The following is a 16,676-nucleotide window of genomic DNA, read 5'->3' as shown; positions in this document are numbered from 1 at the left end:
TGCTCCGCTTTCAACGTTTTCTTCTCAGATCTGTTCATAGTAGCCTCTTCGGCCGTATGTGAGTCAGAGCTGCAGTGAATCCCGATAAAGATGCTCTGATCTGCATCTGGGATTTAAATCTGATCAGCTCACTGAATGACACATTTTTAGACTCAAGTGGCCACAAATAAAGTGTGGAGTTTTGAGTTAATCTGCACTTCAAACACCCGGATATATGCACACCAGCCCTGAACACACACGAGGCCCCCGAGCGCTTTGCTGTGCGTGAGACATTTCAGGCCTGTAAATGTTCTGCAGAAAAGCTGAGCAATTAATCAAATTCAAATGAAAACGGTGATTAGAAATCACAAAGGGTGCAGTTATGCTATAAATTATGCAGCACGTCTGACAAAGGCTTAAAGCAGCCTTTCACTAGTTGTACAGAGTCACCGTGTGAGTGCCGGTCACACCCACCACCGGCCCAGACACGTGGAAGCAGAAACGCCCGCACATCAGTCTAAACGCAGGGAGGAACCCTCGGCCTCCTGCAGACCAGAGACCTCCGTCGTAGGGAAGCACACTGAGTTTAATAGGAGCACAAAAGGAAGCTGTGCAGAACCTGCAGAACCTGCAGCCATCCAGTGGCACGAACCGTGACTAACACTCACAGAACCACAGGCTGATGAACAAATGTAGAGAGACGTGTGAAAGTTCTGGTTAATTAAGATATTCTGAGTCACTGGTGATGAGAACACCCATGTGGGAGGGAGGGAAGAGAGAGAGAGAGAGAGAGGAGGGAAGAAAGAGAGAAAGAGAGAAAGAAAGAAAGAAAGAAAGAAAGAAAGAAAGAAAGAAAGAAAGAAAAAAGGAAAAAAGAAAGAAAGAAGGAAGGAAAGAAAGAAAGGAAAGAAAGAAAGAAAGAAAGAAAGAAAGAAGGAAATAAAGAAAGAAGGAAGGAAAGAAAGATAGACAGACATACAGAAAAAAGAAAGAAAGAAAAAAGGAAAAAAGAAAGAAAGAAAGAAAAAAGGAAAAAAGAAAGAAAGAAGGAAATAAAGAAAGAAGGAAAGAAAGAAAGAAAGAAAGAAAGAAGGAAATAAAGAAAGAAAGAAAGATAGACAGACATACAGAAAAAAGAAAGAAAGAAAAAAGGAAAAAAAGAAAGAAAGAAAGAAAGAAAAAAGAAAGAAAGAAAGAAAAAAAGAAGGAAAGAAAGAAAGGAAAGAAAGAAAGAAAGAAGGAAAGAAAGAAAGAAAGAAGGAAAGAAAGATAGACAGACAGACATACAGAAAAAAGAAAGAAAGAGAACGAAAGAAAGAGAAAGAAAGAAAGAACAAAAGAAAGAAAGAGAGAACGAAAGAAAGAAAGAAAAAAGGAAAAAAGAAAGAAAGAAAGAAAAAAAAGAAGGAAAGAAAGAAAGAAAGAAGGAAAGAAAGAAAGACAGACAGACATACAGAAAAAAGAAAGAAAGAAAGAAAGAAAGAAAGAAAGAAAGAAAGAAAGAAAGAAAGAAAGAAAGAAAGAAAGAAAGAAAGAAAGAAAGAAAGAAAGAAAGAAAGAAAGAAAAAAAGAAAGAAAGAAAGAAAGAAAGAAAGAAAGAAAGAAAGAAAGAAAGAAAGAAAGAACTCCATTAATCACTTCTTGTCTAAAGAGATGCCCTCTTTTGAAACGGTGACTGAACTTGGGTTTGAGGATCTTATCAGAACTCTTCACAAACATGTATTTCCCTCGTGTTCAGTATTTCCGTTTTCCTGGCAGCTCTGGCTGCAGCTGTGGCTTCAGCGGCGGGACCAGAACGCAGCTCTGGACCAGCACTCACCGTCTCCCATGGGGTCGGTGTAGGGCAGGCTGAAGCGGGCCAGGTCGATCATGCGGTTGGGCAGGTTGATGTAGAAGCGTCCCACCGTGGTCTCCAGGTTGCTCAGCTGGTTCAGCACCATCATGCTGCCCTTCACCACCGGCATCATCTGGGCCCCCGCCGACCCGGACGACGACGACGCCGCCGAGAAGCGCTCCCGCTCGAAGGCCCGGTCCACGCCGTACTTCACCGAGTTCTGCTCGGCCAGGTCTCTCAGGAAGGCCAGCTCCTTCAGGCCGGTGACGCCCTCTGAGGGAGACCGAGGGAACACAGAATGTGGTGAGGACGACGGCATTTCTTTAATTCAACGAGGGTTATATTAGGAATAAATCTGCAGCTGATGGACTACAGGCCCGTTAAACGGGGCAATTGTGCAAATGAAAGAGTAGGGAGCGGCTGAAAGGGAGCTAAAAAGAGCAAACAGATCTTCACGAGAGGGTGCATGACTCAAATTCCTGCCACACAAGGCAACCGGCTCTCCTCGTTCCCATCAAGCTGCAAGAACAAATAAAAATCCTCAGAGGAACGAGGGAGAAATAAAGCTCTTTCCACCAAATGGAATGAATTTATTGCAATTTGAGTGATGGCAAGTTTATTTTTAGATTAACCTTAGCCAGACTATGGTTGGAGAGCCAGAGGAACGTGTTTAATTGGATTAAAATAGATGTGACCACATAAATACACTCAAACCCAAACACGATGGGGCTTTGAAGCTTCCCCTCGTGTCACTCCGGTGCTCCAGCCGAACCCGGCCGTCCTCCGTCGAGCTCAAACATCACCACATACATACCGTTTTTTCCGGACTATAAGTCGCGTTTCTTTTCATAGTTTGGCCGGGGGTTCGACTTATACTCTGGAGCGACTTATGCGTGAAACTATTAACACATTATTACCGGTTTATCATTTCACATTTAGTTAGTTTAGTTTAGTTATTTTCACACTAAACTGCAAGAGGGCGAACTGCAACTGACGAGTCTGACGTAAGTGACGTAGAAGAGGAAACGCCGCATCTTCTACCTCCGGAGTTATGAATGAATGAATGGTTTATTTTGGACAGAATACATTGTTTCACAAATAAAATAAAAGGTAAATAGAAATGTCCGAAAAAGGAGTAGGCTGAAGCCAAGGGCTTATTATAGCCTATCCTGTGCAGTGTATATCATTCACACAATATGGCATCCGATGGATGATAATACACAAATAAGAAAAGAAATATATAAAAAGAAAACAAAGAGAAACTGTCATTGCATTACGTTATATAAAAATAGTAATACCAATAATGCAAAAAGGGGTATATAGTGGTGCTATTTTCATGTTAATCTATAATAGGCTATACCAACATAATTAACAGATTTCTTTATAACTGTTTATCGTTTTATATTTAAACATTTTTTTGAAAACATGAATTGAGGTACACATTCTTAAATCCTTATCACAGCAATTCCACAATTTGACACCTTTCACGGAAACACAGTTTTCTTTACTTTTGGTTCTTCCCCATGCCTTCTTAAACATACCTGTGTTCCTTAGTTCATATTTACTCTTGTGGATTTCAAACAGCCAGTTAGCGGAGTTGTTTAAAAGTGATTTCATTGAATTTTAATTATTTGGAGTGACACAGATGGTTTGGTAAACTTCTTAGCATGTTATTTATGAATAACGCTTAATATGTTATGTTAACGTACCAGGCACGTTCTCAGTTGTGTCAAGTAACGTAAGCATACCGTACAATTATTCAGCCTGTTGTTGCCTCTATTCTATTGTTATTTTAAATGGCCTTTCAAGATGACATGTCTGTTCCTGATGTTGGATTTTATGAATGAATTTTTTTTTATGAATTTCCCCCAAAAATGCTACTTATACTCCAGTGCGACTTGTATATGTTATTTCCTTCTTTATTATGAATTTTATGGCTGGTGCGACTTATAGTCCGGAGCGACTTATAGTCCAGAAAATACGGTACATCCTTCACCTCTTTAAAGAAATACAACAATACAACTCAGGCCCCGTTAACATGTAGCAAAAACTATCATTTCTGAAAACTCCGGCCAAAGTGGAGATTTGCAAAAACTCCGTCTTCACGTTTGCTTGTAAACGGAGGGAAATGGACATTTAGGCTTCAGAACGTCACATTATGCCACAGAAACGTCACCAGCGTCATGTGTGCGACCTGTGTTTACAATTTGTTTGGCCACTGTAGTTACTCGTCATTTGTTGATGTTTTTTTCCAGGATTCTGATTGGCTAGCATGACTTTATGCTTCTCGTTACACTGCCCCCTGTAGGTTTGGCTGCTCATAGCACCTTAACAGCGTATTTATGCAGGTTTGTGTAAATGAAGAGATTTTGAAAACGATCTGATGTAAATTATGGTATTTTTCAAAACGTAGAGGGGGAAATATCCGTTTTTGTAAATACCCGGCTATGTGTAAACGTGGCCTTAATGCACAATCTAGGCTTGATCTTTCCAGGCATTGCTGAGGTCATTTGGAGGATGGGTACATGGCGGGGCCGTACAGCTGTCACCCACAACATTTGGCATCTTACGGCCCGTCGGGGAGGACGGAGCGGACAGCCTGCCAGTGTTCAATCGCTGGATGGATTACAGCAGAATCCCCCTTTAATGCCAAGCCTCTGCTCTTTTGATCACCACGCCGGGGCCGCGGGTCGGAGGCGACGTCTCCGTGGGTGGCGCCGTCAAGCCAACTCCAAGAAGAAAATTCTGCTGATAGCTCAGGTACGGCTCAGGGCGTACGCACCCCGACGTCACGCGTTTTCCCCCAAATACTTAAATTCTGAGGGCTACCTACAGCTTAAAAAGCAACATTTGCTTTTATATTCCCTCATTAAAACAGCACTTAATGTATTCCAAAGTACACACAAGCAAACACACACACAACAGTTCATTGAGAGACTGATGACCGCCCTCGACAATTTGGCAGGAGATGCAGCGAACGAGACCCCCGCACCCACCGCGGGGCTTTCAAGCATTGTGCGACGGCAACAAAACAAATGTTTTTTCTGAATATGCAATGCTAATAAACTCACGGAAGGAGAGATTTCTGCATCCTTTTCATCGTGTCTCTCTTTAAAGAGCCAAGGTCCTCCGTCAGTCACACACACCAAGTGAGCAGCGTGCCCTTTGAAGTCGCACTCTTTCCTCTCTTAGATGTACCTCATTTCCATTCTCCCATGCAAAAATGAGTCGTATTAATGGTGGACTAATGCATGCGCGGCAGAAGGGAGTGTGTGTGTGTGTTTTAGGGGGGGGGGTTAGAGGAGGCACATGGACGGAGAGGGACAATAAAACAGAGAGAGGACGACTACACACATTAGACCAACACACATGTGCGCACGCAAAACAAAAAGGTCTCAGAGCTCCTTCACAACCTTCAGTCTTCTCTTAAGCACATTTTGCTCGAGAACACAGAATATCTCATGTTGGGATGTCACAACAAGAAAAGGAAATGAACGGAAATGTCATTAACTATTACTGTGCAGGTATATCTTCATTATCACAATAACAAGATGTGCAATATCTTTCTACCTCATACACATCCTATCTGCGTTTTTCCTTTCTCGTACTGCACTACTTTAATTTCATTCCACTGTATATACTGTTTATATTTTGTAATTATATATTTTTTACTTTTTTTATCCTTCTTTCGCTGCATATGTGTGTCTGGTGTACTGTTGCTGCTCAAAGCGAATTTCCCCACTGAGGGATGAATAAAGGACAATCTAATCAAATTATTTCCAATTGCTTCTCCAATGTTCATACAGCATTAAAAACCTTTTTTCGGGGCGGTTGTAACTAGTGAAAAGGTGGTGAATTTTTAATAAAACCCCATAAAGGCTCCTACCGTTCATGAGGGCGTAGGTGAGGATCATGACCGAGTTGTTGAGGTGCCGGTTCTCCTCCCGGACCACGCTCAGCGTGGCTCTCTTCTCCTGCTCCGAGGAGTCTCGGGACGTGACGCCAGACGACAGGTAGATGATGACCATGTCTGTGGCTGAAACACAAACAACAGACATCCGTTACCCCTGATAACCCCGGACATCAGAACTAATCTGACGCGTGGCCGCTAGGCCTGTGTTGAAAAAATCGATTTCCCAATTCTAAATCGATTCTCATCTTAATTCCTAAAAATCGATTCATATGTCTAAAGATCCATTTTTTTTAATCTTTTTTTAATTTATGTATTAATTTTTTCATCATTACATTAGAACTTTTGGTTATTTTTTTGTTTATCCCCAAAAAAGGAATGTTTTGTTGGACACGAGAATAACTGGTGCCATGTTTTTGCCTTTAAATATGTTTAAAGGTATGAAAACATTAAAGTGTTAGGTTATAATTGCATAAATTGTCTATATTTCATAACTTTATATACTGTCTTGGGGTTACATTTGCAAAAAATGCTAAGAACCAAATGCTCAAAAATTTAAAACCAAAATAGACCGAAAATGGAACAAATAAAAACGGAATGTGGGAAAAAATAAAACTGATTTCATCCGTCTCTGTTTCCTCCCTGGATCTGTTTGATAATTCTGACCCACATGATGTTTCTGAAAGCAGTTCTATCAGCATTCTGGGAGCTGATTGGTCCTTACAGCATCATTAGCTGCAATACTTGCTGTTTAATCTCAATATAATACTAGTAGTAATATTTTGCATAACTACAGTCATATAATTCATGCAACAGCTCAAAAAACTGTTTTAATAACACTAACCCAAATCAATATCGGAATCGAATCAAATCTTGATAATCGATTCTGAATCTTAAGAATCGGAATCGAATCAATTCTTGACATTTGAATCGATCCCCAGCCCTAGTGGCCGCAGTTCCCCGGTCTTACTGGCGCTGTGCTTGCTCAGGCCGGTGGTGTTGCGGAGCAGCTGGAAGGCCTTCTGGAAGCCCACGGCATGCTGGGTAGCTCCGTCCGAGGACTTGATGTTGGAGATGAAGGTGCTCATCTTCCTCTTGGTCTCGCTGGTGGCCGGAGACAGCAGACTCTTGTAGCACTGGTCCAGAGAGCAGGAGCGCACCGTCTCCGCCACGGACAGAATAGAGATCTGGGGAGCAGCAGAGACGGAGTTAGAACGAGAGCTCTGTGTAGAACATAAACATATTTTCTTGTTCTGCATTTAATTTCAATTTTTAGTATTTTATTTTGCTGAAGTTTTGTGACGTTTCCGGTTATTTTCACAATTTTTACATTTTCTTCTATTGAAATATGTTTTTTTTGTTTTGTATTTGCCTCATTTAGTATGCACTTATTTATCTTTAGTTGTACTTGGATTTATCTTTAATCTATCTGTTTTTGGTTGTTACGTTTTTTTGTTTTTTTTTTTCATTTTTTTTTTTCATTTAGGAAAATTCATTTTCTTTTTTTCATTGTTTTCTGCTTATTATTATCTTTAGTTTTTATTTGTTTTTGTTTTTTTGTCTTGTTTTTCTTTTTAGTTGTTGTTCTTTGTACTTGTTATCTACTTTGTTTTATTCTGTTTAAATAACATTTTATACTGTACTGTAAAAGTTTTATAGAAATGTATATTTGTACTGTTGGACCCCAGGAAGAATAGTTGCTGCTGAGGCAGCAACTAATGGGGATCTGAAATAAATAAACAAAACTAAATAAATAAATAAATAAAATAAATAGAAGAGGCAGGAAACAGCTTTTACAAACCTTGTCGTGCTCGTCCACGGCGTTGAGGATGACCAGCGCGGAGTCCCTGGCGATCTGGAGCTGGGTGTCGGTCACAGATGCTCCGTGGTCGACCATCACCACGATGTGTTTGGACTGGGGGCGCACTGCAGCCACGTACACGGGCCTGCGGGTCACACACACACACACACACACACACACACACACACACACACACACACACACACACACACACACACACACACACACACACACACACACACACACACACACACACACACACACACACACACACACACACACACACACACACACACACACACACACACACACACAGGCAGGTAAGGACCGGGTAGTCCAGCACACACATTTATCATCCTCTGCCCCAGAGATCACAACTGGAAAAAAGTTTTCAAAGAAGTGTAACGAAGGGCCCGAGTTTTCTTGACGAGAATAAAGATGAAGATCCCAGCCAATGGAGGACACGTAATTGAATATACAGTTATCCCTCACTATAAAGTGGTTCACCTTTCACCTTTCTCGCTGCTTCACGAAATTGCCATGTGCATCGTGTTCTGCATTCTGATTGGCTAAACAGTCTCCCCGCTACAGTTGTAGTGGCATGTCGGTTTGTAAGAATCTTTTTGTCCAGAAGAAAAAAAGAGCGACAACCCATAACTATGTTCATCTCTCGGAAAAACACACCTGACTACAGAGCGGAGTCAGGATGCAGCGGCACAGTCAGAAGAGCGGTGAAATACGCGCCAGTCACAATTTGTCCGACTGTACTTTTTGTATTTTTTTCATAATCATTTTTCAATTTCTCCTGTTCAAATCCAATTACTCGGGTCGCGGTGGGGCGAGTCTGATCTCCACAATTTGAAGCCTTGTATAATAATTGTAAAAAAAATTTCACCTATAATGGGTTCTTTTTGGAACGTAACCCCCGCAAAAAACGAGGGATTACTGTATCTCCAACTTTCCCATTTGCGGCTGTAAGTGGATCCTCTGTGCCAACGCCCTCGCGGACCGTCTAAATCTATCTCTCCCCAACAAAGTGTAGCAATACAAAGAGATGCGATGATGTGATTTGTCTTAAAAAGGGACATGTAGTAAAAGAAAAATATTTATGTGCAACCACCAACGAGAAACCTTAAAAAAAAAAAACACAACCCCGCCTCTTTTTTAAGGTTGCCCAGAATCATCCAGCCATGTCTCCTTTATGTTTTCCTGTTTAACAACAAAGACATCCAACCTCTCGTAGACATTTCCTTTATTCATCCATTTTTTTCCTGCAGCCGGAGGTTCATATTTGTTGCTGCTGCTCTGGCAGAAATCAGTGAGTGAGGGATAAATGTTGCCCATGTGAGCAACAGGGCTGAACAAACGCTGCTGATCATTTAAAAAGCAGAGGACACTCAGCTATAGAACCATCTCCATCTGGTCGCCACGCATCAACTTTCTACACACAGGATTTGTCATCTGTCTTCATTTTTATTTATTTATTTAGAATTTCTGTTTTGCCTGAGAACCATTCCCCCTCCTCCCATTGATGTTCAATCTGAATTTCCATTTTACCTATTTAAAAAAAAAAAAAAGTGAATATGTATTTTTATGATATTTGGAAACCAATGTAAATAATTAAATAAATGTAAATAATATGCACTCTATGTATTTTATGTACACACTTTGAAACCTCACCTGTTTCTCACCTGTCTCGTAATGCCCTCCCTTTGTTGTGTGTATATTTGGGAGGTGCTTGTGGTTATACAGGACTGTCTCAGAAAATTAGAATATTGTGATAAAGTTCTTTATTTTCTGTAATGCAATTAAAAAAAACAAAAATGTCATACATTCTGGATTCATTACAAATCAACTGAAATATTGCAAGCCTTTTATTATTTTAATACTGCTGATTATGGCTTACAGTTTAGGATTAAGATTCCCAGAATATTCTAATTTTTTGAGATAGGATATTTGAGTTTTCTTAGAATATTCTGGGAATCTTAATCCTAAACTGTAAGCCATGATCAGCAATCAAAATAATAAAAGGCTTGCAATATTTCAGTGGATTTGTAATGAATCCAGAATGTATGTCATTTTTGTTTTTGTAATTGCATTACAGAAAATCACAATATTCTAATTTTCTGAGACAGTCCTGTACGTGTAATTTTAATGTTGGTAAAAAAAAAAATTTTAAGCAGAGGAATGGACTGCTGGGAAGCTCAGAGCTCATCAACCCTCTACAACATTAATTCGGATGCAATTTTGACTCATTTGATCAACCGTTAGCGGGATGAGAGGAGGTCAGTAATCGTAGTTTTCGGTCAGTGTTTAAACAACCTGAACTGGTTCCGATGCCTCAATTGTGTGTGTTTCTTTAGTATAAAAGTATCTATCAAGTCTCAGCGTGTGCTTGTGCGAGTTCTCTTCCTACAAAAAAGTGTATGATCTCAAAAACTGTAAGCAGAGTAGCTTGTACCCAAATGTGTACTTTCATGGAAAGCTCAATGGCTCAATAAACCGCCTAAAACCAGCTGCTGTAAACAAAGATGTCAAGAAATGTTTGAAAAGTGAGTTTTTCTGTACTGTGTTACTGGTGTTTTATGTCACGGATATTTATGTACGGGTCTCAGGAAGTTGTGCCATGTATATACTAAACCCACGCTTCTTAGCATCGGTATCGGTCGAGGTTGGTGTCATTTTATTCATTAATGCACGTATATCGGAGGCCGGGTGGGCTTGAAGTGGGTCAGAGCCGACGTGTGTGGTCTGTCGGACAAGGAGACACCGACACAGGCCGGAGAATGGGACTTACAAAGCCTCATTCACACCAGGAAGCAGACAGAGAAACGTCCTTTCTCCCGCGGCCGTGCGCGAGGATGTTGAATAGAGGAGCCGTGGAGAAAGGAAAGAAAAACTAAACTCCTAAACATGTGATGAATTAAGAAAATAAATTAAAGAAAAGATGACGCAAAACACACGAGAGAAGAAGAGAGAGATGTCTTACAGTCTGGGCTTTAAAAAAGAACAACACTGGGAGGTGTGAGATTCCAGCGGACTTGGCTGGTACGGAGCCACATTCCTGCCGAGGGCATGTGTGGTCACGGTGTACAGGGGTCACATGCCACGACGTGCCCCCCGGGCCACCCCGGGCCACCCCGGAGCAGCTGGCAGGGGACGGGGGGGTGGATGGGGGGGATAAGATGGAGGCGGAATCGAGCTGCTGCGACCTCAGCCTCAGCCGGTGCCGTCCCTCCAAAGTGCCACGTTTACATGTGGTGGCGAGTAGGAATGGGCGATATTTTACCGTTCACGATAAACCGTCAAAAAAATTCCTCACGATAAGAATTTGTATCTCACGGTAAAAACGATGAATTCCCGTTGATGATGTTTTTGTGTAAAGCTGATTTATGGTTCTGTGTGAAAGAAAGAAAGAAAGAAAGAAAGAAAGAAAGAAAGAAAGAAAGAAAGGGGAGAAGGAAGGGAGAAAACAAGGAAAGGAGGAAGGAAGGCAAAAAAGAAGGAAGGAAGGAAGGAAGGAAGGAAGGAAGGAAGGAAGGAAATGAGCCTAAAAGAAAGAAAGAAAGAAAGAAAGAAAGAAAGAAAGAAAGAAAGAAAGAAAGAAAGAAAGAAAGAAAGAAAGAAAGAAAGAAAGAAAGAAAGAAAGAAAGAAAGAAAGAAAGAAAGAAAGAAAGAAAGAAAGAAAGAAAGAAAGAAAGAAAGAAAGAAGGAACGAAAGAAAGAAAGAAAGAAAGAAAGAAAGAAAGAAAGAAAGAAAGAAAGAAAGAAAGAAAGAAAGAAAGAAAGAAAGAAAGAAAGAAAGAAAGAAAGAAAGAAAGAAAGAAAGAAAGAAAGTTGACTTTGATGAGGTTTTTGTGTAACAAACATGGCGGATCTGAGAGGGAGATAGATTTATAGTTGAAAAGGTGGAGTTGAATTGGTATTTTTTTTTTATCCTCATTTTTATCATTATCGGGATGAATGCCAGAAATGATCGTGATACATTTTTTAGTCCATACCGCCCATCCCTAGTGGCGACTTCATCACTCCGCGTCTGAGACTGTCAGAGGAGGGAGACTCTGTCCTAGCGGAGGGATGAGGTTGTTGCCGTACCTGCTGCGGTGCTCGTAGTTTCCTTTGCAGTTGAACTTGTGGGCGGGGAAGACGGTGAAGATGCCCTCCTCGGAGCTGAAGTACTGCCACTTTATCCCCGGGTTGGACTTCAGGTTGTCGGCCAAAACTGCAGAGAGGCGACGGAAAGGGAGGAACAGGAAGGAGGAGATGAATAACAGAGAAAACACTCTGCGTACAGCCTTAGACAAAGCAGAACGGACAGTATCATCGTACGGAAAAACAGCCTCTTCCCTGCTACAGTGAGACTGACGGCAACAGCAAAGTCCCATCAGTCCTCTTGACTAACCTACCTCTGTTCAATAAACGGGAAATTTGCAATATCCTTAGGTGAAGTGTCTGATATTTAATGATAGTTAGTTATTTTATCATGTGGTTTTAGTTTTTAATGTTTACTCCTTATGTTTGTACTCTGAGTTTCCTCTGCACAAGAATTCCTATGTACTTTAACACATGTACAAATGGCCAATAAACTTTATCTTATCTTAAAACAAAAAAGGGAGTAGGACAGAGGGGAGGTTTGAATGCATCGTGTTGCGAGTCCCTCCTGATTAAAGTAGACCTTTACTGCTCCTCAGAACCACAATGTCTGTCAGGAGGAGACTTTTTTTTCCCAGTCAGGACACCATCATCAGACAAAATCAGAAAAATTGACAAAAAAGCATAGACATGACAAGATGTTGTTGTTTTCATTCAAATGCGGTTAAGCAGCTGTTAAAAATACTGTTTAATTGATTTAATCTGATGGCAGTTTAGTCACCTCGAGTCAATAAGACTCCAAATCAACATTATGATAATTGAATCATTTTCAAAGGATTCAAATACTGAAACTGGATGAATTCATTAAGTTGTTATATGGCAATAAATCCAATTTCGTTATCTTCTTTAAGCCCCGTGAGACTGTAATTTTTAGTTTAACTCATCCAGATGTTTCAATATCACATTTCTCAGTAAACAATTAAAAATACAGCAACCACTGCGGGCGATTAGCAACTTCATGTATCCATCAGATATTTGGCTAGTATTTGTTGTTCAGACTATGGTTTGTACGCCTTATAAAACAATACAAACATGGTTTTCCATAACCCTGCTGAACACGACCTGCTACTTAAAACCAGGTTCCTGGCTTGTTTTCACCTTCTCTAACATTTCAGAGCCATTACAATTAGGGCTGGGGATCGATTCAATTCCGATTCAATTCCGATTCAGAATCGATTGTCAAGATTTGATTCGATACGATTCCGATATTGATTTGGGTTAGGGTTATTAAAACAGTTTTTTGAGCTGTTGCATGAATTATATGACTGTAGTTATGCAAAATATTACTACTAGTATTATATTGAGATTAAACAGCAAGTATTGCAGCTAATGATGCTGTAAGGACCAATCAGCTCCCAGAATGCTGATAGAACTGCTTTCAGAAACATCATGTGGGTCAGAATTACCAAACAGATCCAGGGAGGAAACAGAGACGATGAAATCAGTTTTATTTTTTACCACGTTCCGTTTTTATTTGTTCCATTTTCGGTCCATTTTGGTTTTTAATTTTTGAGCATTTGGTTTTTAGCATTTTTTGCAAATGTAACCCCAAGACAGTATATAAAGTAATGAAATATAGACAATTTATGCAATTATAGCTGAAAACTTTAATGTTTTCATACCTTTAAACATATTTAAAGGCAAAAACATGGCACCAGTTATTCTCTTGTCCAACAAAACATTCCTTTTTTGGGGATAAACAAAAAAATAACCAAGTTGTAATGTAATGATGAAAAAAAAAAACATAAATAAAAAAAAAAATGAAAATAAAAATAAAATAGATATTTAGACATGATATGAATCGATTTTTAGGAATTAATATGAGAATCGATTTAGAATTGGGAAATCGATTTTTTTCAACACAGGCCTAATTACAATATACTTTTACTGTTTTGGGTGAGACAGAAAAACAAAAGTCAAACACGAGTCACAAGAGCCGAAATCCAAAACAAGTCAGACAGAAAAATAAGATAAATCCCAGCGTTGGGGAGGATTAGAAACGACTTAAAAGGGCAGCTCAATTTCCTCCGCAAAAGACACTTATTGGAGACGGAGCCTTTTCTGCCCATCATACATCACCCCTGCCCAGCCATGCCATCCATCTGCCCTGCTCGTGTAAACAGGAACCTCTCAGATGTGTTGACAGCAGAAGAAGGACCGCATACACATATGTCCCGTTAAAAGTGATCTATTCCTGCACTGATGTTTAGATCTTCCCAGAAAACACATGGACAAGGCCGGGAAATTGGACCCACATGAGGCCCATTTCCTCCGGCCTGCCTACTCCCGCCCATCTGCCAGTGACCTGCTTTGATATATCGGTATTAAACGCACAGCTAAGACACTTGCAAATGGAGATTTTCCCCAAATATTGCAGAAGTGTACCCTCCCACTTCCCTACTTTAAAGATTTATTTATATTGTATTGACAAGCTAATAGGCAAAATCGGGCCTTCCCTTTGGTCTTAATGCAATTGTCTTAATGCAATTGCCTAACAATTGCTGCTTGCAAGACTCCTTAAAATAGGCCTGATTACAGAAACATACTCTTAAACTGGTCATCTCTCCTGACTTGCAACGCGCAGCTGGATGCAGTCGGCAGTTCACTTGGCGCTGATCCAGAAACGTGTTGCGATGGATTCCTCCGAGCTCAAGCGCAACGAGGGATCCCAGTGAGGCACAACCCCGTTGAAGAGCGTGTTGAAACCAGCCACAAGAGCAACACGGGTCGCTTTCAGCCCGACGGCCCCCCGAGTCCCACCAAAATAGAACGACTTTTAAGATATTTTTAGTTTGTTTTTGCAGCCCTGCAAAGGCTTTGCACCCAAACAGATACAAAGCAACTTCTCTCAAGAGAGAAAATGTGCAAAGTTCCTCCACTGCAAAACTTTTTAGTCCTCTATTGCAAAAGTAAGAGAGGATTAGTGTAATGCTTTTCACTTTAAAACGCCAACTTTCAGGAAAACGAATCTTTTTAACTGATAAACTGAATACAGTAAAAGTTGGAAGCTATTTAAAAAAACAAAAGAATATATCACAAAATGTATCACGATAATTTCTGGCATTTATCCCGATAACGATAAAAATGAGGATAAAAAAAAAATACCAATTCAACTCCACCTTTGTAACTAAAAATCTATCACCACATTCAGTCTTTGGAGCCCCCAAAACAATGCTCTAAAACAATACTAAATGCTTATTGGCTCATATCTATCTATCCATCCATCCATCCATCCTTCCTTCCTTCCTTCCTTCCTTCCTTCCTTCCTTCCTTCCTTCCTTCCTTCTTCATTGTTTTCTCCCTTCCTTCCTTGTTTTCTCCCTTCCATCCTTCCTTCCTTGTTTTCTCCATTCCTTCCTTCCTTCCTTCCTTCCTTCCTTCCTTCCTCTATTCTTCCTTGTTTTCTCCCTTCCTTGTTTTCTCCCTTCCTTCCTTGTTTTCTCCCTTCCTTCCTTCCTTGTTTTCTCCCTTCCTTCCTTCCTTGTTTTCTCCCTTCCTTCCTTCCTTGTTTTCTCCCTTCCTTCCTTCCTTGTTTTCTCCCTTCCTTCCTTCCTTCCTTCCTTCCTTCCTTCCTTCCTTCCTTCCTTCCTTCCTTCCTTCCTTCCTTCCTTCCTTCCTTCCTTCCTTCCTTCCTTCCTTCCTTCCTCTCTTCTTCCTTGTTTTCTCCCTTCCTTCCTTCGTTCCACTCCACTACAAAACTTTTTAGTCCTCTATTGCAAAGTAAGAGAGGATTATTGTAATGCATTTCACTTTAAAACCCCAACTTTCAGGAAAACTAATCTTTTTAACTGATAAAACTGAATACAGTAAGAGTTGGAAGCTATTAAAAAATTTAAAAAAAACACGAGGGCAATACAATTATTCAACTCATCAATGCAAAACCTAACTGCAATCCATGAATCATTTGTCGAAACATGGATAAAAATGGGTGATTGAATGAATAAATGGAAAACACGAAGCTGTAGAAGCAAATTGGAGGTTTTATAATGTCGGTTAGGTCCCAGACTCAGCACAAATACGCTCAGAAGGAAAGCAGCAATAAAGAAAAGCTAGAGATGGCTGAGGATGGATGGAAATGGTGCCCCAATCAAACCATCATCTTTCATGTGCCCGTCTTTTCTTTCCCAGATGTTCGTTTCAGCACTGATGCCTCCCGCATCCACCATCTTCCCCTTCCACCCAGAAAAGTCAAATGGAAGATGAGAGAGGCAGAAGATGGAAGAAATATCAAAAAGTCTCGACTCAATTACTCCGTTTCCATCATCTCTCGCTCGTCCCCTTCATTCATCATTCTCTCCTTCTCAATTATCCCTCTCTTTCCGAGCCAGTCCCTCCATCCCCTCCGTGGCAGCTTGTTTAGACTGGGCTGAGACAAATGGGAGAGAATGAAAACGCTGGGAGTGTTCTCTTCCTTCCATCCTTCCTTTCTCCCTTCCTTCCTTCCTTCCATCCTTCCTTCCTTGTTTTCTCCCTTCCTTCCTTCCTTCCTTTCTCCCTCCCTCCCTTCCTTCCATCCTTCCTTCCTTGTTTTCTCCCTTCCTTCTCCCTTCCTTTCTTCCTTGTTTTCTTACTTCCTTCCTTTCTTCCTTCCTTCCATCCTTCCTTTCTCCCTTCCTTCCTTCCTTGTTTTCTCCCTCCCTTCCTTCCTTCCTTTCTCCCTTCCTTCCTTGTTTTCTCCCTTCCTTCCTTCCTTCCTTCCATCCTTCCTTCCTTCCTTCATTCCTTCCTTCATTCCTCCCTCCCTCCCTTCCTTCCTTCCTTCCTTCCTTCTTTTCTCCCTCCCTTCCTTCCTTCCATCCTTCCTTTCTCCCTTCCTTCCTTCCTTCCTTCCATCCTTCCTTCCTTCCTTGTTTTCTCCCTTCCTTCCTTCCTCCCTCCTCCCTTCCTTCCTTCCTTCCTTCCTTCCTTCCTTGTTTTCTCCCTCCCTTCCTTCCTTCCATCCTTCCTTTCTCCCTTCCTTCCTTCCTTTCTCCCTCCCTCCCTTCCTTCCTTCCATCCTT

At 40.9% G+C, this 16,676-nt stretch overlaps 1 protein-coding gene across 1 annotated transcript in view; it reads right to left on the bottom strand.

Annotated features, from left to right (window-relative positions):
• cachd1 (cache domain containing 1) overlaps window positions 1-16,676 on the bottom strand; it is an 85,530-nt gene that overhangs the window by 39,854 nt on the left and 29,000 nt on the right. Inside the window, exons 3-7 of the mRNA XM_061738721.1 lie at window positions 11,620-11,746; window positions 7,525-7,669; window positions 6,694-6,910; window positions 5,700-5,849; window positions 1,799-2,086 (exon numbers count right to left, since the gene is read on the bottom strand). Of these exons, the coding sequence (XP_061594705.1) occupies window positions 1,799-2,086; window positions 5,700-5,849; window positions 6,694-6,910; window positions 7,525-7,669; window positions 11,620-11,746 (927 nt within the window). The remainder of the gene's footprint in view (window positions 1-1,798; window positions 2,087-5,699; window positions 5,850-6,693; window positions 6,911-7,524; window positions 7,670-11,619; window positions 11,747-16,676) is intronic.

This window comes from Cololabis saira, chromosome 13 (assembly GCF_033807715.1).
Source record: "Cololabis saira isolate AMF1-May2022 chromosome 13, fColSai1.1, whole genome shotgun sequence".
Classification (NCBI taxonomy): Eukaryota; Metazoa; Chordata; class Actinopteri; order Beloniformes; family Belonidae; genus Cololabis; species Cololabis saira.
The sequence above is the reverse complement of the archived record's forward strand: the minus strand, read 5'-3'. Positions and strand labels throughout refer to the sequence as shown.